Below are 21,863 nucleotides of genomic sequence, written 5' to 3' on the forward strand. Positions count from 1 at the left end.
ATACTTAACTGTAGAAATGCCTTCGTAGCTTTTTATTGGTGAGGATCAAAGAGGGGAAAATCTGTTCCCTCCATTCATGTACAACACGCCCCCTGACTTTGACTGGTTTGCGTGGGTGGGTGTATAATTTTTCGCTGCATATATACTGTAAGTTATAACTTCGCCTTACGCATGATTCTAAGAAGAAGAAGGAAACAGGGGAGAAGAAGAAGGAAACAGGGGAGTGCCGCGGGTGATGAATATGGAGCTCACCTAGAAGCCATGTCAACATATATATAGGGTGATTGGGTGATGACTCAAGGTGAGTTGTACGCCACATAGATTAATTTATTAAATAGGAAAAAATTTAGGATTGAGCTTTAACCTGATTAAAAGTTGAGAAGCTAAGTCGTATCGAGTTATAGTTAAGAAACCGAGTTGTAACTGAAGTAAAAATTGATGGACTAAAAGATTAATTTTCCTTAAAAAAAATTTTCTTACATACTGATTAACTTTAACTAATTTTAACCACTTCTTAATTTACATAATTTAGTGATTTGTAACTTATAAAAAAGATTGAAAGGAGTATTAATTTTTACTCTCTCACACTTTACTTAATAAGTACTATTTCTGGTCTTTAATATAAGTGATTATTTGACTTTTATTTTGATCTTAAATATAAAATCTTAATACATTTTATCTCTTATATTTATCTATTTTTTTTAATATAGTCCTTGTAATAATAGTAATTCTAGTCAATATATTTGATTAATAAGGATATTTTAAAAAAGATAACATCCATTCATTACAAATAACTAACTTAACTGATTTCTTTAATATACTCAAATTAGTCAAATAGTGTTTATATTAAGGACCAAAGTTAATAGTATAGACATGTGTGAAAAAATACTTCATCTAATTCTTTTTATAAAATCTTTTTAACTAAATTATGTGATTAAAAAAATAGTTAAAATTAATAAATATGTAAAATTGAACTTTTTTTCCAAGTATATTATTATTTAATAAGGAAGCAAATAAGAGAGAGAAATAATAGTAATGAGATAAAAGATGAGAGAGAGCGTAATATAAGAAAAAGGCGAGAAAATAAAATAAAAAATTAATTATAGCTAAAATTAATAAAAACGTATTTAATATTTAGACACTTCGTGATAGAGTTTTATGAAAAGGATCAAACCAATCCAAGTTTTAAAATCTTTTAAAAAAAAAAAAACAAACCCAAAGAGAGTATTTGATATTTTGATACTCATCAAATCTATGAAATGCCTTATAAACAGAGAACAGCGCAACCAAACTAAAACTAATTCCATCTGGTTTACTTTTTGGATTTTGGATTTGTTTTTTTTTTTTTTTGTGGGATTCGGTTTTTTAGTTTTACTAAAATTGAATGAACTAAAAAAACGAATGCCCTTTCTCTCTTTTATACCCTATGCTAACTATAATCATAGGAGGGACCATTCACGCATTCAAACAACAAGAACGCACACTTTTCCTTAACCACATAGGGATTTGGTCCCCCAACCTCCTCAACAAGAAAGATGGAGTGATGTCATTAGAGTCAAAACTCGTTGGCAAATGTTCACTCGAAAATCCTTATGAATTAGAGTAATGTCATCCCCTGCATTTAAAGCCAAATTTGAAATTAAACGCACCCACGAATTAACAGTAGTGATAATTATTGATGGTCACAGGGATTTGTCAAATGGCTCGTAAGAGAGAAACAAATTTGAATGACTCTCCATAATTAGATACGTAAAATTTGAGTCCTGTGTCTGTGTCACTGTACAAATAAATAACGCCTTCCTTGGACTTTGAGCTTTTTTCAAAAAATATTTTTCTAAAATTATATTTCTTCTGATTTAACCACCACATCAAAATTTAAACCCAAGAACCTTGCTTTTATCTTGAGTACTATTATTGCATAATTCAGAAGCATCTAAAAAATATAAAAAATTTTAAAAAGTTATATTTAAATCTCTATTTAGGATAATTTATATTCGTAAGATTTTTCTTGGGTCAAATATGAACTGAATAATCAGCTAATGACTACATTCTATATCAACTCGCAAACATTTAAAATGCTATTAAATATTTTCTTTTTTCTTCTTTTTCTTTTTTATGAAAAAAAAAACTTCACATTGAATAAAGAATATTTCTATTTCAACTCTTTTTATTATTATTTATATATTAGTATTGTTTTTTTTAAAAAAAATGGTAGAAAAAACCAACCATTTAAAGGTGTGTTTCGGATAGCAGTGACAAAAGTAATTTTTTTTTAATTTGACTTTTATAGTGTAATGTGATTTATGTTTAGATTAAGTTTTGTAAAAAAAAAAATAGCTTTAGAAGCTAAAACTTATTGGGATGATAAATATAAAAGTAAATTTGAATATAAAATGACTTAAAAGAAGCAATATAACCACGATTATTCAACAAAAAGCAATCAAAAGGAATCAAGAAACAAGATGGTATTTATTAAATGGGTGTGGTCTCTGGTCACAGTTCGCACTAATGGATCTATATATATACACCAAAACAGACAATCACGACTATTCAAGAAAAAGCAATCAAAAGGAATAAAGAAACAATCACAAGTATTCAAGGCGGTCATTCACAAGGGGGATGGTGAGGATTGGATACTGTAAATTTGTGAGAATAAGATTAGTGAATTCCGACTTGCATAAAGAAAGTGAACAAATAAAAAAGAAAACATACCTTTTGATTGCTTGATTGATCCGAAAAGACGAGACGACAGCCTTATAAGAAAAAAATTGAAGTGGTTTAGGTTGAAAAAGTTGTAGGCAAAATATGTAGAGATAATATTTGAGGAGAGATTTTTGAAACAATAAATGCAGACATATCATTTTAGATAAAATAATACAGTAATAAATATAAAAATAAGCTGAAAAATTATTAGTCATGATTATTTTCTTAATTTAATGATGCTCCTCGAATCAGAATATTACCTGAATATTTGATTGCATTGTTTCAATCATATGTCATCTGTTTAGTTTATTTGATTTTTTTTAAAAATGTCTTTTAGATAAAATTAAAAGAAAAACAGTTTCATATTATATGTTTTTTTTAAAAAAAAACTAAAATAATTACCATGAGAATGAGGGGCATATTGAAGAAAATTTAGTTACTAAAGATTAATTGGGATTTTTCAAGCGCATAAATTACTTCTTGTTGTTTATCCTACAAGTGCGGTAGAAGGTTAAAATCACGATTTATTGGGTTTTATAAAAATTATCCGAACAACCCAAACATGCTTCATAAGCACTTATTTGAATATAAACAGGTTTATTTGAGATCCTACCATTTAACCAAACAGGCTCTTAAGCCCAAGTCCAAATGCTATTAGCTATATAGGGTGTGTTTGAATTGACGTTGAGTAAAACTGACTTCTAATCTAACTGACTTCTAGTCTAACTAACTTTTGTAATTGAAGTTAGAATAAAAATCAGTTAATGTAATGCGATTTATTTTTGGATATGTGCTTATAAAAAATCAGTTGGAAAAGTTAAAAGTTGTTTGGATGATTAAATAGAAAAGTGAGTTCAGTTATAAAACTCTATGGGAAAGCGTGAAACTGTAGTTTGAAATAAAAAAAGTCATATTTTCCTCAGTTGAATCTAATTGAGGTTGAAGGCCAGAAGTTTGTTAGGCTTTTAGTCCAATCCAAACAACCATTTGGTCCTAAATAAGTCACAAATTACAGTTTCACGTTTTTTTTTATAGACTTTTACCGTTGCAAACTGCAATCCAAATATAGCCATAATATACCAAAATTATTAATAAGGGTCACGAAAATGATTAATATTATCATATTGTGTCAAATTGATATTTGAATTTTTTATAAGAAAAATATTTATATTTAGTACTCCCTCCATTTCTTTTTATAAGCAACATAGGATTCTATTACGTAAATAAAAAAGTTAGTTAAAGATAACAAATTCGTAAGAATTGAAAATTTTTTATCCAAAATACCCTTATTTATGAGGAAAAGAGAATATAAGAAAGAGAATAAAAAATTATTATAATAAAAAGAATTATGAAAGAGAAAAAATATGTGATAGAGAGAGATGATAGTTTAGAAAATGAGATAATAAATATATTGATATTAAAATAAGTAATTAATAGGATAAAATAGGAAATTTGCTACAAAAATTTAAAACAATTTACAAATATTACTTATATTTAGAGACAAAAAGGGAATAGTAGTTATTGTTTATAAAAAGTGACAAAGTGAGAGCAAGCCATCATTCATGAATTTTCTTCATATATTAATTCTTTTATTGTTCTTGAAATTATGGAAGTATTATAAGCCATTGAAAATAGAGTAACAACGGTTACATTAGGAATCAACAAATTATACTCTCAAAAAAAAAAAAAAGGAATCAACAAATTATTTTTCCTATTGATTAAGAGATATTTTAATTATACGGTTCTTTATATATTATGTGAATCTACACAATTTATTACGTCAGGAATAAAAATGATATTTTATTACGTTATTACATTAAAAAAAGTACTCATTTTAAGCAAACATGTAATAAATATGCATGCATACTATTTTTGAAACTAAATACCATAATTATTTTCTTGCGATTGACTATATTTTATTGAACAATAATTTGATCAATTTTTTTAATTTCTTTTAAATACTTAATTGCTTTCAACGATTTAAAATTGGAAAAACCATATTGGAGGTACTTATATTTTTTTTCAATTTTCAATTTGGTACCTATGTGTTTTTTGTTCTTAACTAAATCTTTATTTTTCCTCTATTAACATCATTAATCCTTATGTAGAGACTAAAAATATCAATAGAACAAAGTTATAAGAGCTAATGTTGCCCAAAAGATAAAATTAAATGTTTAATTAAAGGGAAAAAAACACATAGGTACCAAATTAAAAATTGAGAGAAAGTATAGGTACCTTTAATATGGTTTTTCCTTTAAAATTTGTCAAACTAGCTAATAAACCTAGTTTTTTAATTATGATAAGAACGATAACACACACACGCAAATAAACATATAATATTTTTACGCGTCACATATTTTTTTTTTGAACTTTTGAAATGAAAAAATAGCGTAATTAAGTTATCTTTTATTGAAAAGAAGAAAAGATAAATATCTGTCTAATTAATAAAAATACTCCTTGCAGATGAACGCACGATTCAAATTCCCACCTTAAATTCCCACCTTAAAATATGAATATAATACTTGTAAAAATCTATATCTTCAAAATTAAAATAAGATAATTACATTTCATTTTTCAAAATATGTAAAATGAAAATATCTTTTTAATGGCCTCTTTTTTTTAAAAAAAAATAACTCCATTAGAAAAATTAAAAATATATTTTTTGAAATATAGACCATCTGAATTAAAATTTGGATTCACACGTGTGCCAAAATTTTCTTTCAATTAATTATAATTATATATATTCCAAATCTGAACAATTTATTACATTTATATCCAAATGTAACGCCTATCACTCTCACTTCATCATAAATCAGAGTTTCTTCATTTTCATCAACTTTCAACGTAAAGTTCTCTGCCCTCTCAACTTTACTCGCATCATTTCAATGTAATTTCTTTTTTTTTTTAATCTTTTTAGTGATTTTTCTAAATTACTTGTTTGAATCATGATTCTGATCTTCACAAAGATGACGATCATTAGAGATCTTTGTTTTTGGCATATGGATTGGTATTTATTTATTGGTATTTCTTACTATTGAGCTTACCATAAATTTTATTTTTTGTTGTGATTCATTATAACTATACATATGTGAATATTGATCGCATAATATTCTTTAATTTTTTTTATTAGTCTTAAATTTTCATTTATGGTTTTTCTTCGATTGGTCGCCTATGTTTTGTGGTAAAAAAAAATTGATAGCTTGGTTTTTTTTTCAGACCATCGATAGCTTGATCTATAGTTATCACTTAACAAAAAAGAAATTTATATATAAGTCTCGTGAATTGATCAAATATTAAAAAAAGAGTCATTATTTACGTTTCACACGAATAACGCAATTTTTTTTATATTCAATATTTTATATTAATCTATGTGATTTTTTGTTGACAAATTGAAAGTAATTGAACTTTTATACTTGAAATTGTATCTCTCCTTATCTTATTGAAAATATAAATAAATTGATTTGTGTTCATATTATCGACTTGATTGATTGATTGATTAATTAATTAATTAATATATAATATTATAATTAACAGTAGCTTCAAATTTTTTTTGAACTAGTTTTTCTCTTAAATTAATAATAGAAGTTAAATTAGTTATGTAGAAGAATCATTATTTGTTTTTATGAACTTAACAATATCCCTTCTTGAATAAATGTACTTAAATACGTGTTACTCAATTCTAAATATTTCCATTTTAATATATTCTTCTTATGTTGATTCTAGTTTGGCAACTCTTATTGCAAATACCCTTTTCGTATGTTCCATTTTTGTAATTGTTTCTCAGATTTGAGCTCTGAAACAAAGTATGGATTTTCAAAAGTTGAAGCAATTATTAGTTGATGATGGATCATCATCTTCATCTAGCAGCAAGAAGAAGGTGGATGGTGTGAGAGGTCCAAACAAGCAGCTTGATTTGAATTTGTTGCCAGAAGATTCAGAAGAAGAACAAGATGATGGTGATGGTGATGATGAATTTTACATTGAAATATTTGGAAGTGTTGGAACCCCTCAAGCTGCTCTGAATCAAACTGACAATGTAAGTTTCTTCATCATGGTCACATATATTTATATAGTTTCATTTTTAATTACAATGTTCTTTACATAATAGAGAAAATAAACATGATAGTAAATTCTTGGAATTATTTAGCATAGGCTGCTTGTGATGAAATTAGGAGGGGAAGAGAAACTGGATAATTAGGGGTTGAAAAATTGTTTGGAGATCGACCATATATAGCATATAACCCCATGTGAAAAAGACTTGAGTGAGTTGAAATAATATGCTTATATACTTTTTATATCGTCTAAAGAACTTGCCCAATGTTAGAATTGCAGGGTTTTGGGACATATCTATAAATCTAATAGAGTATCTGAATTGCCCACTTGAAACTGTGTCACAATCAAGACTCGATTCACCTTACACAACAAAAACAGAGAGAGGGAGAGGAGAAGAGAGTTTCCAAAGGGAACAGATTTTGAGAGAGAGGTCCATAGGTTATTGAGCATGTATCCAAAACTTACTCCCTTATATCGCTTATGTCCAGTGTCACGATGATTGAAATTATTTTAATTAGTTAATCAATTTCTTTTTTATTTAAACAACAAAAAAACTATCTCACCCATTTATATTAAATAGGGCTTAGACCCTTATCTATCGAGGATGGAATAAGGATAACCCGCCAAAAATAACCACATATATATTGATATTTTGACGTTTTACTTTTTACATTTGAAACCATGAATTATTTGTGGCTGTTTAAACATATCTTTTTAAAGCCTTTAGGAGAAATTAATTTGAATTGAGATAAGATATCATAGAAGTTGTTGAGCCTTGTTGCTATAAGATATACATTGGGTAGCAAACCATACTGCTATAGAATGCTTCATCCACTATTTTAGCTTCATCATCCTTGTAAAGCCATTTCTTTTGGTTTAGAGGAGAATTCATAGCCTGCTTGCAATTTTCCATATGTGAAACATTTTTAGAATTTTCTTGGTGTTTTTTTTTATTGACAAACGAAGACTCTCACATTTGAATTTTGTTTGATCTTGATGATTTCAATCAAGTAGGCTATATATTAATCTGAGACCAATCATTTCTAACTTGAAGTAATGAATTAATCAATGAGCTTTAAGTTGCAGCCTATGACTTAGAAGAACATCCTCATAATTATTTTATTATAGGAACTACAAGAAGTAGTGTGATTGTCTCTCAAGTCTAGGAACAAGTTCAAATGTGTTGGAATACCTCAAAGGTTTGAGCAAACCATTTCAAATCCAAACCTTGCTTTGTGATTGTTGATGAAACCAACTATAAGGTTATATCTAGATTGATTGTTTCGTCAATATATATCGTAGACATATACTATGTCCATATATACTATCTTTCACAAATCGACGTAAAAAGTCCCATTTGACTGATGTAAAAAGTTTTTCCTGCAATAGCGTTAGTTTTGTCTTAATTAGATAGTTTGATTGTAGTTCAAAGATGTTTTAATAGCTTTGAATAGCTCTTCTCAGAGTTTGGTGGTAAACATATTATCTCTCTATATGAGACTATGGACTTACTTTATTAATTCAGCAGCATCTTTTCTTTGAAAAAGGGTGAGAAACACCATGATACTTGCATCACTGATCGATCCAGAAATTAATAAATCATTAGGAGCTTAGAATTTAAATAAAGAGTCAAGGTGTTTAAATACTTTAAAAGTATTCACGAAAAAGCATCCAGCATCTAAAAGTTTTTCTGGCTCTTATATATCCTGAAAGTTTATTTTTGTGACAAATATACTATAGCAATTATCTATTTTTAAGTTTGACTATTAAATTATGTGGTTTGGTTCTTTTTTTTAATGTTCAAAATTAACAGTAAATGACGGTTATAGCAGAAATGTTACAAAATAAAACTTTCCATTTATATTAGAGCTAAAAAAAAAATTTAGATGTTGTATACTCATTCGTGAATACTTTCGAAATATTTAAACGTCTTAACCCTTAAATCAATAAAACTTTGGCCGGGGGCTAAAATTTATTTTAGCATTCCCCACAGAGTAACCCGTACGTGTATCTTTTGCCAAGGAAGATAGATGCATGTGATGTGAAACTATTTTCATTTTTATGGGTGGTGGGTACCTAACTACATAGGTTTAAATGTCCTTAACTCATTCGCTCCATTAACACCAAAGTTGCTATTCTACTATAATTGTGCAAATAGTATATAGGTTCTCTTATGCCTATGGTAGGAAGAGGAAATCATGGGGAATTTCTTGATGAACATATTTGGCTTGGGTACTTCTTTTTCAGGCAATAATTGTTGTAAAATTTTCTTCCCTTTTTGTGCCTGTTCAATGTCAATTTCAAAAGTGACCATATTTGGATATTTTCAAATTGGGAATAGCCATATAACTTTATGGATTCCCTACCCATCTTTGACATTGGTGGGGGTCAATCTCTCTGGTTCCCCCCCCCCCCAATTGTTTGGCGGGTGTTTTTCTGCAAATGGCCCTTTCTTTTTAATCATTACCTTCATAAAGTAATAAATATTGTTACTTTATGGATATGAAACGGTGTAATTTTGTATTTTTCATGATTTTTTTAAAATCAAAGTTACACCTAAAAATTCAAAACTGTATTTGAAAAAAATAAATTAAAACTATCATAAATTAAAATTAAACTCATAATCAAAAGACTTCTCTAAATTTTCAAGGAAAATAAGCCTTTTGGAGCTCATTTTAAGATCAAAACACTGATCAAGCCCAGAATAAGAGGACTTAAAAGGGAAACGACATGTTTTTGCCAAAATAAAATGAGTTCAATTTCTCCTCAATCCACAGTTCAAACCAAATCAACCTATAACAACAAAATTAATATTCCAAAACAAACCAGAAATACCTTAAATCTAGCCTAACATTCACAGGGCCTGAAAATGGCCACTTGGAATCCATAATTCACATAACAAACCCTTCTCATTCATCAACATAAATCAACCCAATTAAGCCTCAAACAAGTTTAACACAGTCTCTAATGCCTCAAATTTACCAACATAAGTCCCTTATCACCATTCATAGGCATCATATATAACCATTACCTCAAGTTTTCCCACATCCCACGTTATGAGGGGGAAAAAACAACTCTATCCATATCAAAGGACAATATGAGCTATAAGTCAACAAAATTAATTGAAAAATCAATATGTTAGTCACCAATTAAATTAAATCACCAAAGCACAGTGAAGAATGGTGTGCTTGCATTTGATACAAACAAAAGGAAGCCTCTACCATCATCCTGATTATCATAAGTATATACTACTTCTGGTCCTTAATATAAAAACTAATAAGAGATTGAATTTGACCATAAATATGAGATCTCAGTCTATTTTGTTTCTCAAATTTATAATATTTTTTTAAAAAATATCCTTATTAATTGTAAGGATTCCCACGAGAGATAGTACCAATGTACAAGATCAAAGAGAGTAGTTTAAGGAGGTCAACGCATATTTGTTAGAATTAATTAATCTAACTAATTTTTTTAATATTCTCAAATTAGTTACTTAGTTTTTATATTAAAGACATGAGGTAATATATAACAAGCCATTATTCATACACCAAGTACATCTTATAACAAAATACAATCAAGTATATTTCCACCAAAATACACCAAAGACTAAAATAATAGCTCTCTTCTTCCAAGATAAGGGAGAATGATTTCCTTTGGTCCCATTACCAGCCCTAGAGCCTTTACTTAAAATATGATGCAACACTAAAAGTGACATTGCAATAGTCTTAATAACCAACGGTTAAAACTTGAAGTGACTTTTCACACGCATGCAAAACATGTATATATGTCTATGTGACAGTATGCAAAACAATGTATAGTATGATTTTCGTGTATATACATACTTTCAATTCAAAACCATAAATATGTAAACATAATTCAGTACTATAGTAGTACATGTCTGTATACTGCAAGAGCTAGACTCAACTAATAAGCCCTGTTACTCCAAGACCATAGCTGGCATGAGAGGTACAAATACTAGATGTCCACTTAATTAATGACATTTATATGATAGTCAATACATACATAAAAACATACGCGATATCAATTAGTGAAACTCTATATTATCAAGCACTCTCTCTCATACACTCATTTTAGTTTAACAAAAATCATATTTTGTGAATGGAGCAGGAAGTGGATGCAAACTCAAATTCAAATGGATTTGTTCTTCCTCCATTTCCTGCTTCTGGGGACAACAATGATGCTTCCATGTTCAACAACACCACAGCTTCGTCAACAACAAAAATGGTTACACCGTCCCATCCTTTTGATGACAAGAGGAGAGCTCACCATAATGACGGTTCTTCGACCAGTTCTGGCACCCCGAGGAGCTTACGCCCTCGCCGGGCACCGGAGGCAAACTGTGATCGGCGAATTTGTACAAATTACAATTGCCGGACAAGAAACACTCCCATGTGGCGTAGGGGGCCCCTAGGTCCAAAGGTAAACAAACTTAAGCATGATCATATACCTATACTTGTTTAATATAATATGATGGCTTTTTGTTATTCTTTTGGAGATATAATTTGTGTTTCAAATGATTCTTTCCTACTGATTTTTCAAGCAATCTATCCATACACAAGGGTAGCCAACCGTTATATTAGAATCTCACTGTTTAAGATTGATGCTTTTGTAATATATATACAATAAAACACATATATTCATTCAATGAAACTATAAAATTTAGCTATCAGAGTCTGAACATAGTGTAAATAGTTGGATTAATTTTAGTATAATTTTTTAGATTAATTTGGAGCCAATAACATCAAAAACATTATATTGTTTAAGCAGCCGAATTCATTCTCATCTAATTACTGGCTTTTTGTATGGAGAGAAATCCAGTTTAAACGAATAATGGAAAATGTGGCCGACAATTATGTTATACCAATTGATTATTTTGATGCGTTTACAAGATTTTTTTTTCCAATTACTAAACATTCTTAATTGATTCTATAATTTTTTATACTTTTATATTTTACATTTTTTTTCAATACAGACCCTATGCAATGCCTGCGGTATTCAGTACAAGAAGCAAGTTTCAAGCAGAGGAAGCGATCTGTTGTGATGCTTCAAAGGATTCATCCATATGTGATGCCTTTGTATTTAGTTCTTGCTCATCCCTATCTATCTATGTTTGAATTATTTGACCAAAATAATACTTTAAAAATCCATGGGTTGTTATCATGTATTTTCTATTACCTCAGAAGCATAGCTAACATAAATTAAATTTTAACTGTGTCTGAACTATATATAAACTTCTTGATTTTTATTGAAAATCTATGGAAATTTCTATTATTTTAAATATATATGTGTATATATAGAACTTAGGAGTTGCTTTGCATGATTGTGAATATGTTTTCCCAAATGTCACCATGTTTTTAGGAATCAAATCCTTCTCTTTTGATGAGAGTGTCTGATCCTTTAACTATTGAACCCACGATATGATGGGTCAAGAGCCACTTTATCAACAGATCTTATATAAAGGGATAATTTAGAAAATAAACCAAAAGGAAAATTATGCCTTTGTTTAAGAAACATTTTTAAATAAACCTCATCCATAATTAAGACTCATTTATAGCAAATATATATGTTCCTTTATGATGGTCCATTAAAAAAATAGCAGCACGATCGTCATCATAAATTTAGTTACTTTTTTTTTTTTAAATCACAGTAAGCAAATTTCTAAAATAGAAAATGGCTAACGTCTTGTTGATAATTAATAAGATTGTTAGAGATAACGCCATTCTAACCACAAAATCAATTTTAGGTTTTGATCCTTAAAACAATAACTATGAGCATCACAAAGCAACACAATCCAATCCTTATCTCACATTTCAAAACTGATTTTCTTGCCATAGAAAGCTGCTTCTTTATCGGTGATTATTATTTCTCTTCCTTTCTTTCTCTGGTCTCAAGTTTTCCTTCATTTCCTTGCTTGGCAAATGGGAGAACCTCTCAAGACCCCAAGAACACCAACGTTGGATCTGCACAACATCTTTTTTATGCCAAAGACTGTGTCTTTGAAAGAAATAGGAAAGGTTTACAAAAATCTTTTAACCAAAAAGCATTCTGATAAAAGTTCTCGCAAAGAGAAACACTCCGAGGTAAACTTATACTTGAATTGTGAGCCTTGTTATTGTTGTTATTGATTGGTTGATTTATTTGTGTTTAAATAAGAAAACTCTTTGAACTTTTGCTGGAACCACCGAGGTTTTGATATAAACCTGTTATTTAATGAAATTCGAGAAAAATGAAAATCCAAAATCCATCTTTCTACGTGCAAATTTGAATGTGAACACCGACGGCCGACCCGTGTCTTTGAGTTTAATGAGCCCCCTTAAAGACTCAGGCTTGTGAATAGTATAGCTATATATATTTTTTCTACCTAAATGTTTACCTTTTGGTTTATTTTAATTTTCATCACTAAAATATTCTTATATATAACCAAAAATATTAAGAGAGCATTTTTTTTTGGCGATGATAAAAGGAGTATTTTATATATTTTTCTATTAAAGGTATTTTTTTATACACCCTATGAAAGTGTTTTAGTAATATTTAAAATACTCATTAAACAAAGTTTATGTATACACATACGTGATATGACATGATAATCCGAGAGTATATTTAAAATAAAAAAAAATTAAAACACCCAAATTAAATTAAGTAGATCTATCTTAACCTTTGCCAGCAGTTTCTGAATCCTTGGCATGATGTTATGAGATTTTCTCACCACATAGCATTTGGTGTAGGAGTCAGCTGCAACACCTCCAGGTTCAGGAATTAATCGTCATTATGATGATGAAGATGATGATGATTTATTTACTAGTCCTGCAATTTTGTCAAGAAATGCAAGTAGAAGATCAAAAACACCAACGCCAACCAGAAGTTACCTTTCAAAAAACCCAAGCAGACGAAGCAAAACGCCTAACCCTGTATCAAGAAGCGCCAGTACAAGTTTTGTCTCTGAATCAGAAAGATCTGGGAATGTGAGCAGAAGAAGAGGTACCTCCATTGTTGAACCTTCAAGCACTACTGCAGATTCCTTATCAAGAAGTAGAAGCAGAGCCAGACCTTGTGCCTCTGAACCTCAGACACAAAGCCTGAGCTCTGTAGCCTCTCCGATAAGAGATACCGGCATCATCAGATCATCCGCAAATGACATCCCTGCAGCCTCTCTGTCCAGAGACACAAGCCGTAGGTCCACAACACCTATTATATTCTCACAATCAACTGTTAGAAGGAAACCCATGCCAATAGAGAAGAAGTTGGAGTGCACACTTGAAAATTTATACTTTGGATGCGTCAAAAAGATCAGAATTACGAGAGACGTTATCAAGCCCCCTGGGTATGTTTCTGTTACATGGCCTTGTACAAATGAAAAATTCTTTGGTAGATCTTTTTCAACAAAAAAGAGAAAAATGAGGTGTTTTATATACTTCCATAAAATTTTCTGATAAAAATATGACAAGTAGATGGCTTTTACTACAGCTTAATACCACGAGTAGGTGCACACTTCCATATTTCATGTACATTCAAGAACCTGATGGCAGACACTTCAGAAACTTTAGTTTTGTAGCTAGAAAAATAAGTGGACCATACTAGCAATTAGTCGATATGTAAGTATAGACTCATTTCTAACATGCTCATATCTTGGTTGTTCTCTACCACTTTTTCTTTAGAATTTTTTTGGGGTACAAAGTATTTCCTAGCCCGATGGACTACGTGAAACAGAAAGGGAGTATACAGTTTAGATAAGGATAGAAATTTCAAAACTTTAAATAGAAGCAATAACAATTTGGCAGAAAATACAATGCTTGAGAAAAGGAAAATCTGAAGGTCTCTTTAACTTTTTATACCTTAATTCTGTAACAGGGTTATCCTCCAAGAGGACGAGGTGTTACAGATTGACGTAAAGCCAGGATGGAGAAAAGGAACGAAGATTACCTTCGAGGAAAAGGGTAACGAGGAACCTGGATACCTCCCTGCTGATATAATCTTCTCAATTGAAGAAAAGGAACACCCTTTGTTTACCAGAGATGGTAACAATTTGGTAGTGTGTGTTAAGATCCCCCTGGTAAACGCACTCACTGGCTGTTTAATACGAGCTCCTCTGATTGGAGGGGAAACGATGAATGTGTCATTTGAGAATATTGTCATATATCCTGGATATGTGAAGGTCATTCAAGGTAAAGGCATGCCAGATCCCCAGCATAATGGGAGGAGAGGCGACCTCCATATCCAATTCCTCATCAACTTCCCTAAAACATTGACTGATGAACAAAAGCAAGAAGTTGTTAGCATTCTACAGGATTGTAACTGATAAGGTGGTGGATAGACTTGTGAATAATTTTGTTTTGTTCTCAATCTGATGTTTCATAGGGCTAATATTTAGCAGCATTAAACTTCCAAGAACATAATAAGAACACGAAAGAATGCTCAGCCAACAATTCTTAAATACTGGAATAATATATATATATATATTATATGTGTACTTTGATCATTTCCAACATCTATGACACATCAGACTCAGAAACTCATTAATAACATGTACATTTCACGTCCTTAAAATTGAATATTATGTTCGATGAAGGATCTTGGATGTTCTCAATAAACATGGGTCTCAATTGGATCTTCCTGATGGTGGTCGCTGCATAGCAAGAAAAGGAACTTCCACCACAATTCCATCGATGTTGTCTCCAACAACTACATTGTCTCCCTCTGAGGCAGCATTTCTCTTAATGTAACCCAATCCAAAATGTTCAGATTGATTCCTTCCGGTTGTATAACTAGTCAACCTTCCAACCTGTACAATATTCAACAATCACCAGTTTACTTCTAAACCTGTGTAGGGACGCAAACATCAGAAATTTGAAGTTTCTGATTCATGTTACTTATTCACCTCTTTGTCCTGATATGTTTCATTACAAAAAATCTCGGAAAAGGTCAACATATAGAACTAGAATTTTCACAACACCTCTGCTCTCTTTAGGTTTAATGTGTAACTACTATTTATGGCCACAATTTCCATTTTGTTTTCTTGAGATAGAAAAAGAATTAAACTCGATGACAACAAGATTATAGCAACCTTTTTGCCATCAACTGTTATGGTGCTGCCCGGTTCTACAGCTGCTGAAAGATGAATTCCCCATAATCTCTGCTTGAGTCCATCATATGTTATCAGCCTAGCTATAGTCTCCTGTCCCTTGTAACAGCCTAAGAAATCAAGAATTAGACCAACTATCCAGCAAGTCCCACCATTCTAAGCAGATGGATCATGACAACATAACAGTTACCCTTGTCAAGAGAGATTGAGTTCCAAAGGTTGGACTCCAGAACATTGAATTCATTAGTTAGCTCCGTTCCAGGAGCAGGCCTTCCTGAGAAGTCAAGTTACAATCAAAAGTGCACAAAAATGTTTATAAATAAACTAGAAATCTCGATAAAGCCAAATTATATACTATTTGAAGTATTTCCATTTCAAGTCAATTAGTTTCAGTAATTCTTTTTCTTTGGGTCTCATTGGCCAAATGATATAAGCCATTCAACCACGATTCAAACATTTTATACTTGCTTAATCCTATAGTTAATAAGAACATGAACCATTGTGATTCAGTTCATCATCTACAACCAACGCAGATGGTCCCACATTAAATATTTTGGCCAAAATACTATAAGAGAAAGGCGCAAAGGTGACTGTTAAAATATTTAAAGTCACGGATTGGCAATATTAATATGAGAAGATGCTGTTGTCTTTTATATTATAGGTCCTTAGGAAATGTATGAAGCGTATACTATCATTTGTATAACTATTAACAGAGGAAATTTTAGTAGAAAATTTTAAAATTGAACAAGCACGCATAACCTCATTTTTCACGAAAATCTGTGATGTTTTAAAACAAAAAGAGATGTAAGTAATTTTCGGGGAAAAAAATCAAGAAAAGCCCAACAAGTCTTTTGCTAGGCAGGGGGGAGGGAGGAGGCATGGCATTATATACATGTGCTTTTTTCCGGCTCATGCCTCTGTAGCTAGGCATGCAAGTTACACTTAAAAGCATAACGGGCACCATCTTTATTTACTATAAGAAAATTACTAGAAAATGCCAGAAGGGAATCACCACAGGAGTAACAATTCATTCCCCGTCATTGCCAGGTTCCTTGAGATCAATTTCATAGTAAGTATTATATAACCTTTTAAGAAAGTGAAAAGAATGACTATTAATTACATAACATAAAAATAAACACATAATCTAAACAATCTCATACCGCAAATGACCCGTAGTTTTTCCCATGCAGTAGAACCCATTGGGATAGCCCCTTGAGAAAGAATGGCTTTCCAGACAGATGGAGCAGCCGCTGGAGACATTAACAGTGAAAAACCTTCTTCAGAAATGATATTTCCAACTCCTATAGAAACAGGCAGCCCATCAACCTGGTCAATTACAAATGTACCTGGGTCACAAATAGGTTTCTGACCTTTTTGGAGGGAAAAGGGGGTTGAGAGGGGAGAGATATTAAATATCAGGTAGTACTGTTGAAAAGTACTGATCTGGACAGGATTTTTTTTTCAAATAAAAGGCAGTCAAGTACATTTAAATCATTTAAATTTGGAAGTCTGGCAGTAAGGTAAAAGATATGATGAGAACTTCTTTGTTGTTGTCTATAAAGAGAGAAATAGAGTAGGCAGAGAAATTTATGGAGTACTGAATTAACTAGTCAACCTCCTGAACCATCTTATTCACAGACAAGGATACTAGGGTAATACATCATACTCAGCACTGTGAACATTAGCCCAACTCTAAAGGGTCCATATATAATAAGTTATTATGATTTCACACACACACACACACACACAAAGTGGGGTGAGAGAGGGGAGGGGGGAGGAGCGACAGCTATATACAAAGAAAGCCAATTGCAAATGTGCAGATTTTACAATAGAAATATCATCATGTGGCATGTGTAGAGAAGAAGTTGAACATGAAGCAACCCTAAGTCAACATATAATAAGAACCATGCTGCTAGGCGCTAGCCCCCACTTTCTCGGGGGACAAAATACATACAACTTCATTTTTGGTGGAAAGATATATTAACTGATATTAAAATCACATAAATTATGCAGTCAGTCTTCAAACACACGTTTAATTTATCTTGCAAGGACTAATTAATAATAACAAAAGAGATGGATAATCAATGTGCACACTTTACAAGATATAATAAAATTAATCCAGCTTACACTAAAATGTTGATGACTGCCATATGGTTTTCCAACAAGATCCCCAAGGTTCAACTTCTCCATCACCTGTTTATATCATCATATTGAAATATACGAACTCAATCATTCTAAATAATATATATTGCACCAGTGCAACGGTAAAGCTTCTTACTTGGTTACTATTGGGTCCCACCAAAACAAAAAAGCTAGTTTGCTTGGTGATGTCCTGAATCTCTACCTTATCACCAAAGAATATGTACCTAAAAGCGATTACAATTTAGATATAAAACATGAAGTTCACACGTTCTACAATATGATAATACAAATCAGCATAGACAAATATTTTCCCCCTCTCTATTCTTTTTTCCTTCACTCAGTTCAAGCTCAAAATGATAAACTCACTTGTTCAGCATTTCAGTAATGATCGGACAGGTCTCTGGTGAAACCACTAATGTGACAGCATTTTTCTGTCAAAGCAACAAGAGAAAGTGATCAGCTATTAAAAAATTAAAATATGATCCTGAATAGAAGACTACAACCTAATGAAATGAGAGGGAGGGAAAAGCGAAAATTACCATAACCCATGCATGAGCAATATCTATTGTTCGAGCTGTTGGTGTTACAAAAACAGTGTCACATCCCTAGGGATTTCAGATAGAAACCCTATTACTTAAGCCTGTATTATAATAATAAATAAGAATAAATTGACAAGAACTGACAAACAATCTATAAATGAAAGCAAACAATACTACTTTCTTCCAATGCATACTTGTCCTGGCTGTAGACATTCAAAGTTTGCCGTACTCTGGTTATGAAGGAACTGAATTCGATCTTGTCCACTGACTTCATTTCATGCGAACCAACAAAAACAGGGTAAGCAAACGCTACAAGATAACCATTACTTATTGGTCGCTTGATATATAGATAACTCAAATGTTGAAACTATTCTCAGGATAACCAATTCTAAGCCTTGATTTAATAGCATAAGCTTACTCCTTGGCATACTATCAGGCCCAATATGACCAAGCAGACAAAAGTTCAATCTTTGTCCCTCTTGTCATAAACTAAAATCAAATTTTGGTTCAAATTACGGTGAAATTGTGCTTTATCCACGCTTCATGACCAAAATGTTTTTATGGAAGATGGTGCCAGTCTGCCAGAGATGTTATTAGTAATCCCATTCCTATAATTCCAACGACCAACTTAACTTTTTTCATTTAAGTAATCCCTGGTATAAAGTAATCACCATCCAATAGTATAATTTTGCCAGAATCACCATTCAATTATAACGGACACATGGAATAAAATCAAAACATCACATGCTGCATTTGAACGTAAATGATGATGAGGTGGTAAAAAGACAATTTACTATTCAAAATTATTCATCTTCAGTGGAAATAAAAACTATGTTTTTCTTTTCTTTTCTTCCTTTGTTTTTTTTTTTTTGGCAACAAGAATCAGGCTCTTGTCACAAAGGAGATAAAGAAAAATATTGAAAAAGGATTAAAAAAAAGTATACTACATTCTACTCATAAGCATGTATACAGCTCATTCTTAACATCAATTTCTAGCTGGCGACTTCTGCAGGAAATATTAAGAAATCAATGTCCAATAGATGCACCGAATGCAAAGCCCTCAGAGTATATAAATTTTTGAATCTCAAAGACAAAACTAGAAGACCTAAATTAAATTAGATAAAAGGAGATTGTATACTTTTTTTCTGTGCAGTTCCTTGCACAACTTTGCAACAACTTTAATTTTAATTGCAGAAATCCCAATATGATTGAAAAACAAAAAAAAATCAGAATTCTTTTACAATAGGAAAATATAATACTGTGAAAGTTGAGTTAAGATAGTCAAATAATAATGTAAAGCACTGGAAAAATATGTACCTCTTATCCGGCCAAAGTGTGAAAGATCCACAACCTACACCATTAGATGCCATGGAGAGTTAAATTAAGCCACCAAAAAGGTACTACATTACTGAAAGATAAATTGCTGAACACGCACATAAATATTTGACTTCCAAAATTGCATTAGCTCGTACAAAACTTCCATGGGGTAGCATGAAAGACAGTGTGAAGGACCAAAATTAAAAAAAAAAAAAAAAAGATAAGTGTTAGAAACGACTGAAGTAGCTTGGGAAGACTGAAGAGAATGAACATTAAACGCCAAACAAAGGCACGCACCACAGAGCCATTGTCCACTGCATCAAGTGCTTCATCATCATTATGAAATGTTTCAATTACTCCTCCCTCCGAAACCTTGGCCCCTGCACTTTTCGCAGTATCCTGCAAAGAACCAATCAAGCTAGAATTTCAGAAACATCCCCAGAAGACAGCCCATGATGATATTACACAAATACATAGTAGGAGAAAATTAGCAAAAAAACATGGCGATTTTGAAGTTGGATAGAGTGAATCACCAGAAAATCATGGTCGATGGGAGGAGGAGAAAGGTCAAAAGACGAAGCTTGAGCAGGATGAAGCTTACTGGGGATGGAATTGGATGAAGATAACGGTTTGTTCAAGAGGGTCGCGGGCTTCTGCAACCAAAACGCACCGTTTGGTGGAAGGGAAGGCTTTGACGATAGAGAGGGACGCCATGGAAAGAAGGCGGAGTTTGGTTGAGTGAAGCAAAGTCTCGAGCAATTCATCTGTGATTGATGCATCCTCAACATTCGCACTTGCAGGGCCTTGTGTCAATCTCTCCCTCTATCTGGCATTTTTGTCATTTTCTTCACTCTCCAAGGGGTGGGGGTGTTTGGAAGGTCCACGTGTACCAAAAACAAAATTTATATAAGTCGAACAAAACTTTTTTTATATATTTATTTTAAATTCTGTAAAATTATTTTGTCACCTATATGTATGTTCTCATAATACTATCTCCGGTCCTAATTATAAGACCCAATTGACTAATTTGAAGAGATTAAGGAAGTAAGTTAAATTAGTTATTTGTAATAAATAGGTGTTTTCATTCCTAAAATATCCTTGCTAATCAAGTGTATTGACTAGAACTATTATTGTTAGAAGAGCTATTTTGGGAAAAAATGTATAAATATGAGAGACAAAGTGGATTAGGGTCTTATATTTAGGATAAAAATAAAAGTTAAACAAGGTCTTATATTAAGGACTAAAGGTAGTATTGTTAATCAAGTTTCAATAATTTTTTCATCAAATTTTTATAGTTTTTCGGAATCCATAAATGTATTATATTCCCACTTTTAAATTAAATTATATATGATAATATAAAATAATTTAAAAATGTGCAAGCTATATATGTTAACAGACTTGCCATTTGACAAATCATTGTAAATACTTCCTCTTATCTATACTATTTCTGTTGGCCAAAAAAAACGTCATTTCTACAAAAATTTCATGGTCTACAATATAAATCATTTAAAGAGTAGTTAATACTTATTTATTAATTTTATCCTTACAATTAATATTTAATATAATTCTTTTTGTTTTTCTCTCTCTTTCACAGTGTCATTTCATATAAATAAAATAAGAAAAATTTTAATTAGACAAATTTAATGAGGTAGTAAATACTTTTTGATTCTGATAAATTAATTAAAATAATTTACATTATGGACTGAAGTAAACATGAGCTTTTTCATATAATTTGAGTAAGACTGTCATCTGACAAAGCAAAAGTTTTCAAGTGTATGCTTTAATTTCTGTAAATTGTCTTTTGTTATTTGGTTTGCCATCGTGAATTGTCTTTATTATACTGGACTGATGTTTTCCGCTTGCCATTAGCTACACCTTAACATTTGCAATAAATTACTGGTTCATAGCAGAAGGACAAACTTCCCCCAATGGCGTAACCCTACAATAAACATCATACAAGTGATCAAGCTAAGCATTGTTGATGACTTGTACGTAAATGCACCTTGACT

The 21,863-nt window shown here is 31.3% G+C and overlaps 3 protein-coding genes across 4 annotated transcripts; 2 read left to right on the forward strand and 1 right to left on the reverse strand.

Moving 5' to 3' along the window:
• Positions 1-6,508: 6,508 nt before the first annotated feature.
• On the forward strand, positions 6,509-11,818 carry LOC114756147 (GATA transcription factor 18-like). Its single transcript, XM_028945065.1, has 3 exons — positions 6,509-6,739; positions 10,885-11,196; positions 11,750-11,818. The coding sequence occupies exons 1-3, from the start codon at positions 6,509-6,511 to the stop codon at positions 11,816-11,818; spliced, it is 612 nt and encodes a 203-aa protein (XP_028800898.1).
• Positions 11,819-13,992: 2,174 nt separating this feature from the next.
• On the forward strand, positions 13,993-15,141 carry LOC114756143 (dnaJ homolog subfamily B member 13-like). Its single transcript, XM_028945060.1, has 2 exons — positions 13,993-14,098; positions 14,626-15,141. The coding sequence occupies exons 1-2, from the start codon at positions 14,001-14,003 to the stop codon at positions 15,071-15,073; spliced, it is 546 nt and encodes a 181-aa protein (XP_028800893.1). The 5' UTR covers positions 13,993-14,000; the 3' UTR covers positions 15,074-15,141.
• Positions 15,142-15,200: 59 nt separating this feature from the next.
• LOC114756142 (putative transferase At1g60990, chloroplastic) lies at positions 15,201-20,677 on the reverse strand. 2 transcript variants are annotated; one of them, XM_028945059.1, is made up of 13 exons: positions 20,456-20,541; positions 20,152-20,253; positions 19,973-20,013; positions 19,855-19,888; positions 18,732-18,805; positions 18,538-18,603; positions 18,365-18,429; positions 18,135-18,222; positions 17,984-18,049; positions 17,017-17,182; positions 16,047-16,130; positions 15,839-15,966; positions 15,201-15,556 (listed from the first exon to the last, which is right to left on the reverse strand). In XM_028945059.1, the coding sequence occupies exons 3-13, from the start codon at positions 19,997-19,999 to the stop codon at positions 15,374-15,376; spliced, it is 981 nt and encodes a 326-aa protein (XP_028800892.1). In that variant the 5' UTR covers positions 20,000-20,013; positions 20,152-20,253; positions 20,456-20,541; the 3' UTR covers positions 15,201-15,373. The 2 variants fall into 2 exon arrangements, with proteins under 2 accessions (XP_028800892.1, XP_028800891.1); XM_028945058.1 differs by lacking the exon at positions 19,973-20,013 and having other exon boundaries at positions 20,388-20,677.
• Between the last annotated feature and the right edge of the window lie 1,186 nt (positions 20,678-21,863).

This window comes from Neltuma alba, unplaced genomic scaffold (assembly GCF_004799145.2).
Source record: "Neltuma alba isolate B1F8T4 unplaced genomic scaffold, ASM479914v2 tig00010374_pilon, whole genome shotgun sequence".
NCBI lineage: Eukaryota > Viridiplantae > Streptophyta > Magnoliopsida > Fabales > Fabaceae > Neltuma > Neltuma alba.

Excerpts from the sequence above, each read along its gene's own strand:
- LOC114756147 (XM_028945065.1), top strand. The coding sequence starts at position 6,509 with ATGGATTTTCAAAAGTTGAAGCAATTATTAGTTGATGATGGATCATCA. Across the intron at positions 6,740-10,884 it reads CTCTGAATCAAACTGACAAT|GAAGTGGATGCAAACTCAAA; the intron begins GTAAGTTTCTTC and ends TGAATGGAGCAG. Across the intron at positions 11,197-11,749 it reads GGGGGCCCCTAGGTCCAAAG|ACCCTATGCAATGCCTGCGG; the intron begins GTAAACAAACTT and ends TTTTCAATACAG.
- LOC114756143 (XM_028945060.1), top strand. The coding sequence starts at position 14,001 with ATGCCAATAGAGAAGAAGTTGGAGTGCACACTTGAAAATTTATACTTT. Across the intron at positions 14,099-14,625 it reads GACGTTATCAAGCCCCCTGG|GGTTATCCTCCAAGAGGACG; the intron begins GTATGTTTCTGT and ends ATTCTGTAACAG.
- LOC114756142 (XM_028945058.1), bottom strand. The coding sequence starts at position 20,642 with ATGTTGAGGATGCATCAATCACAGATGAATTGCTCGAGACTTTGCTTC. Across the intron at positions 18,430-18,537 it reads TTGCTCATGCATGGGTTATG|AAAAATGCTGTCACATTAGT; the intron begins GTAATTTTCGCT and ends TTGCTTTGACAG. Across the intron at positions 18,223-18,364 it reads ATTACTGAAATGCTGAACAA|GTACATATTCTTTGGTGATA; the intron begins GTGAGTTTATCA and ends AATCGCTTTTAG.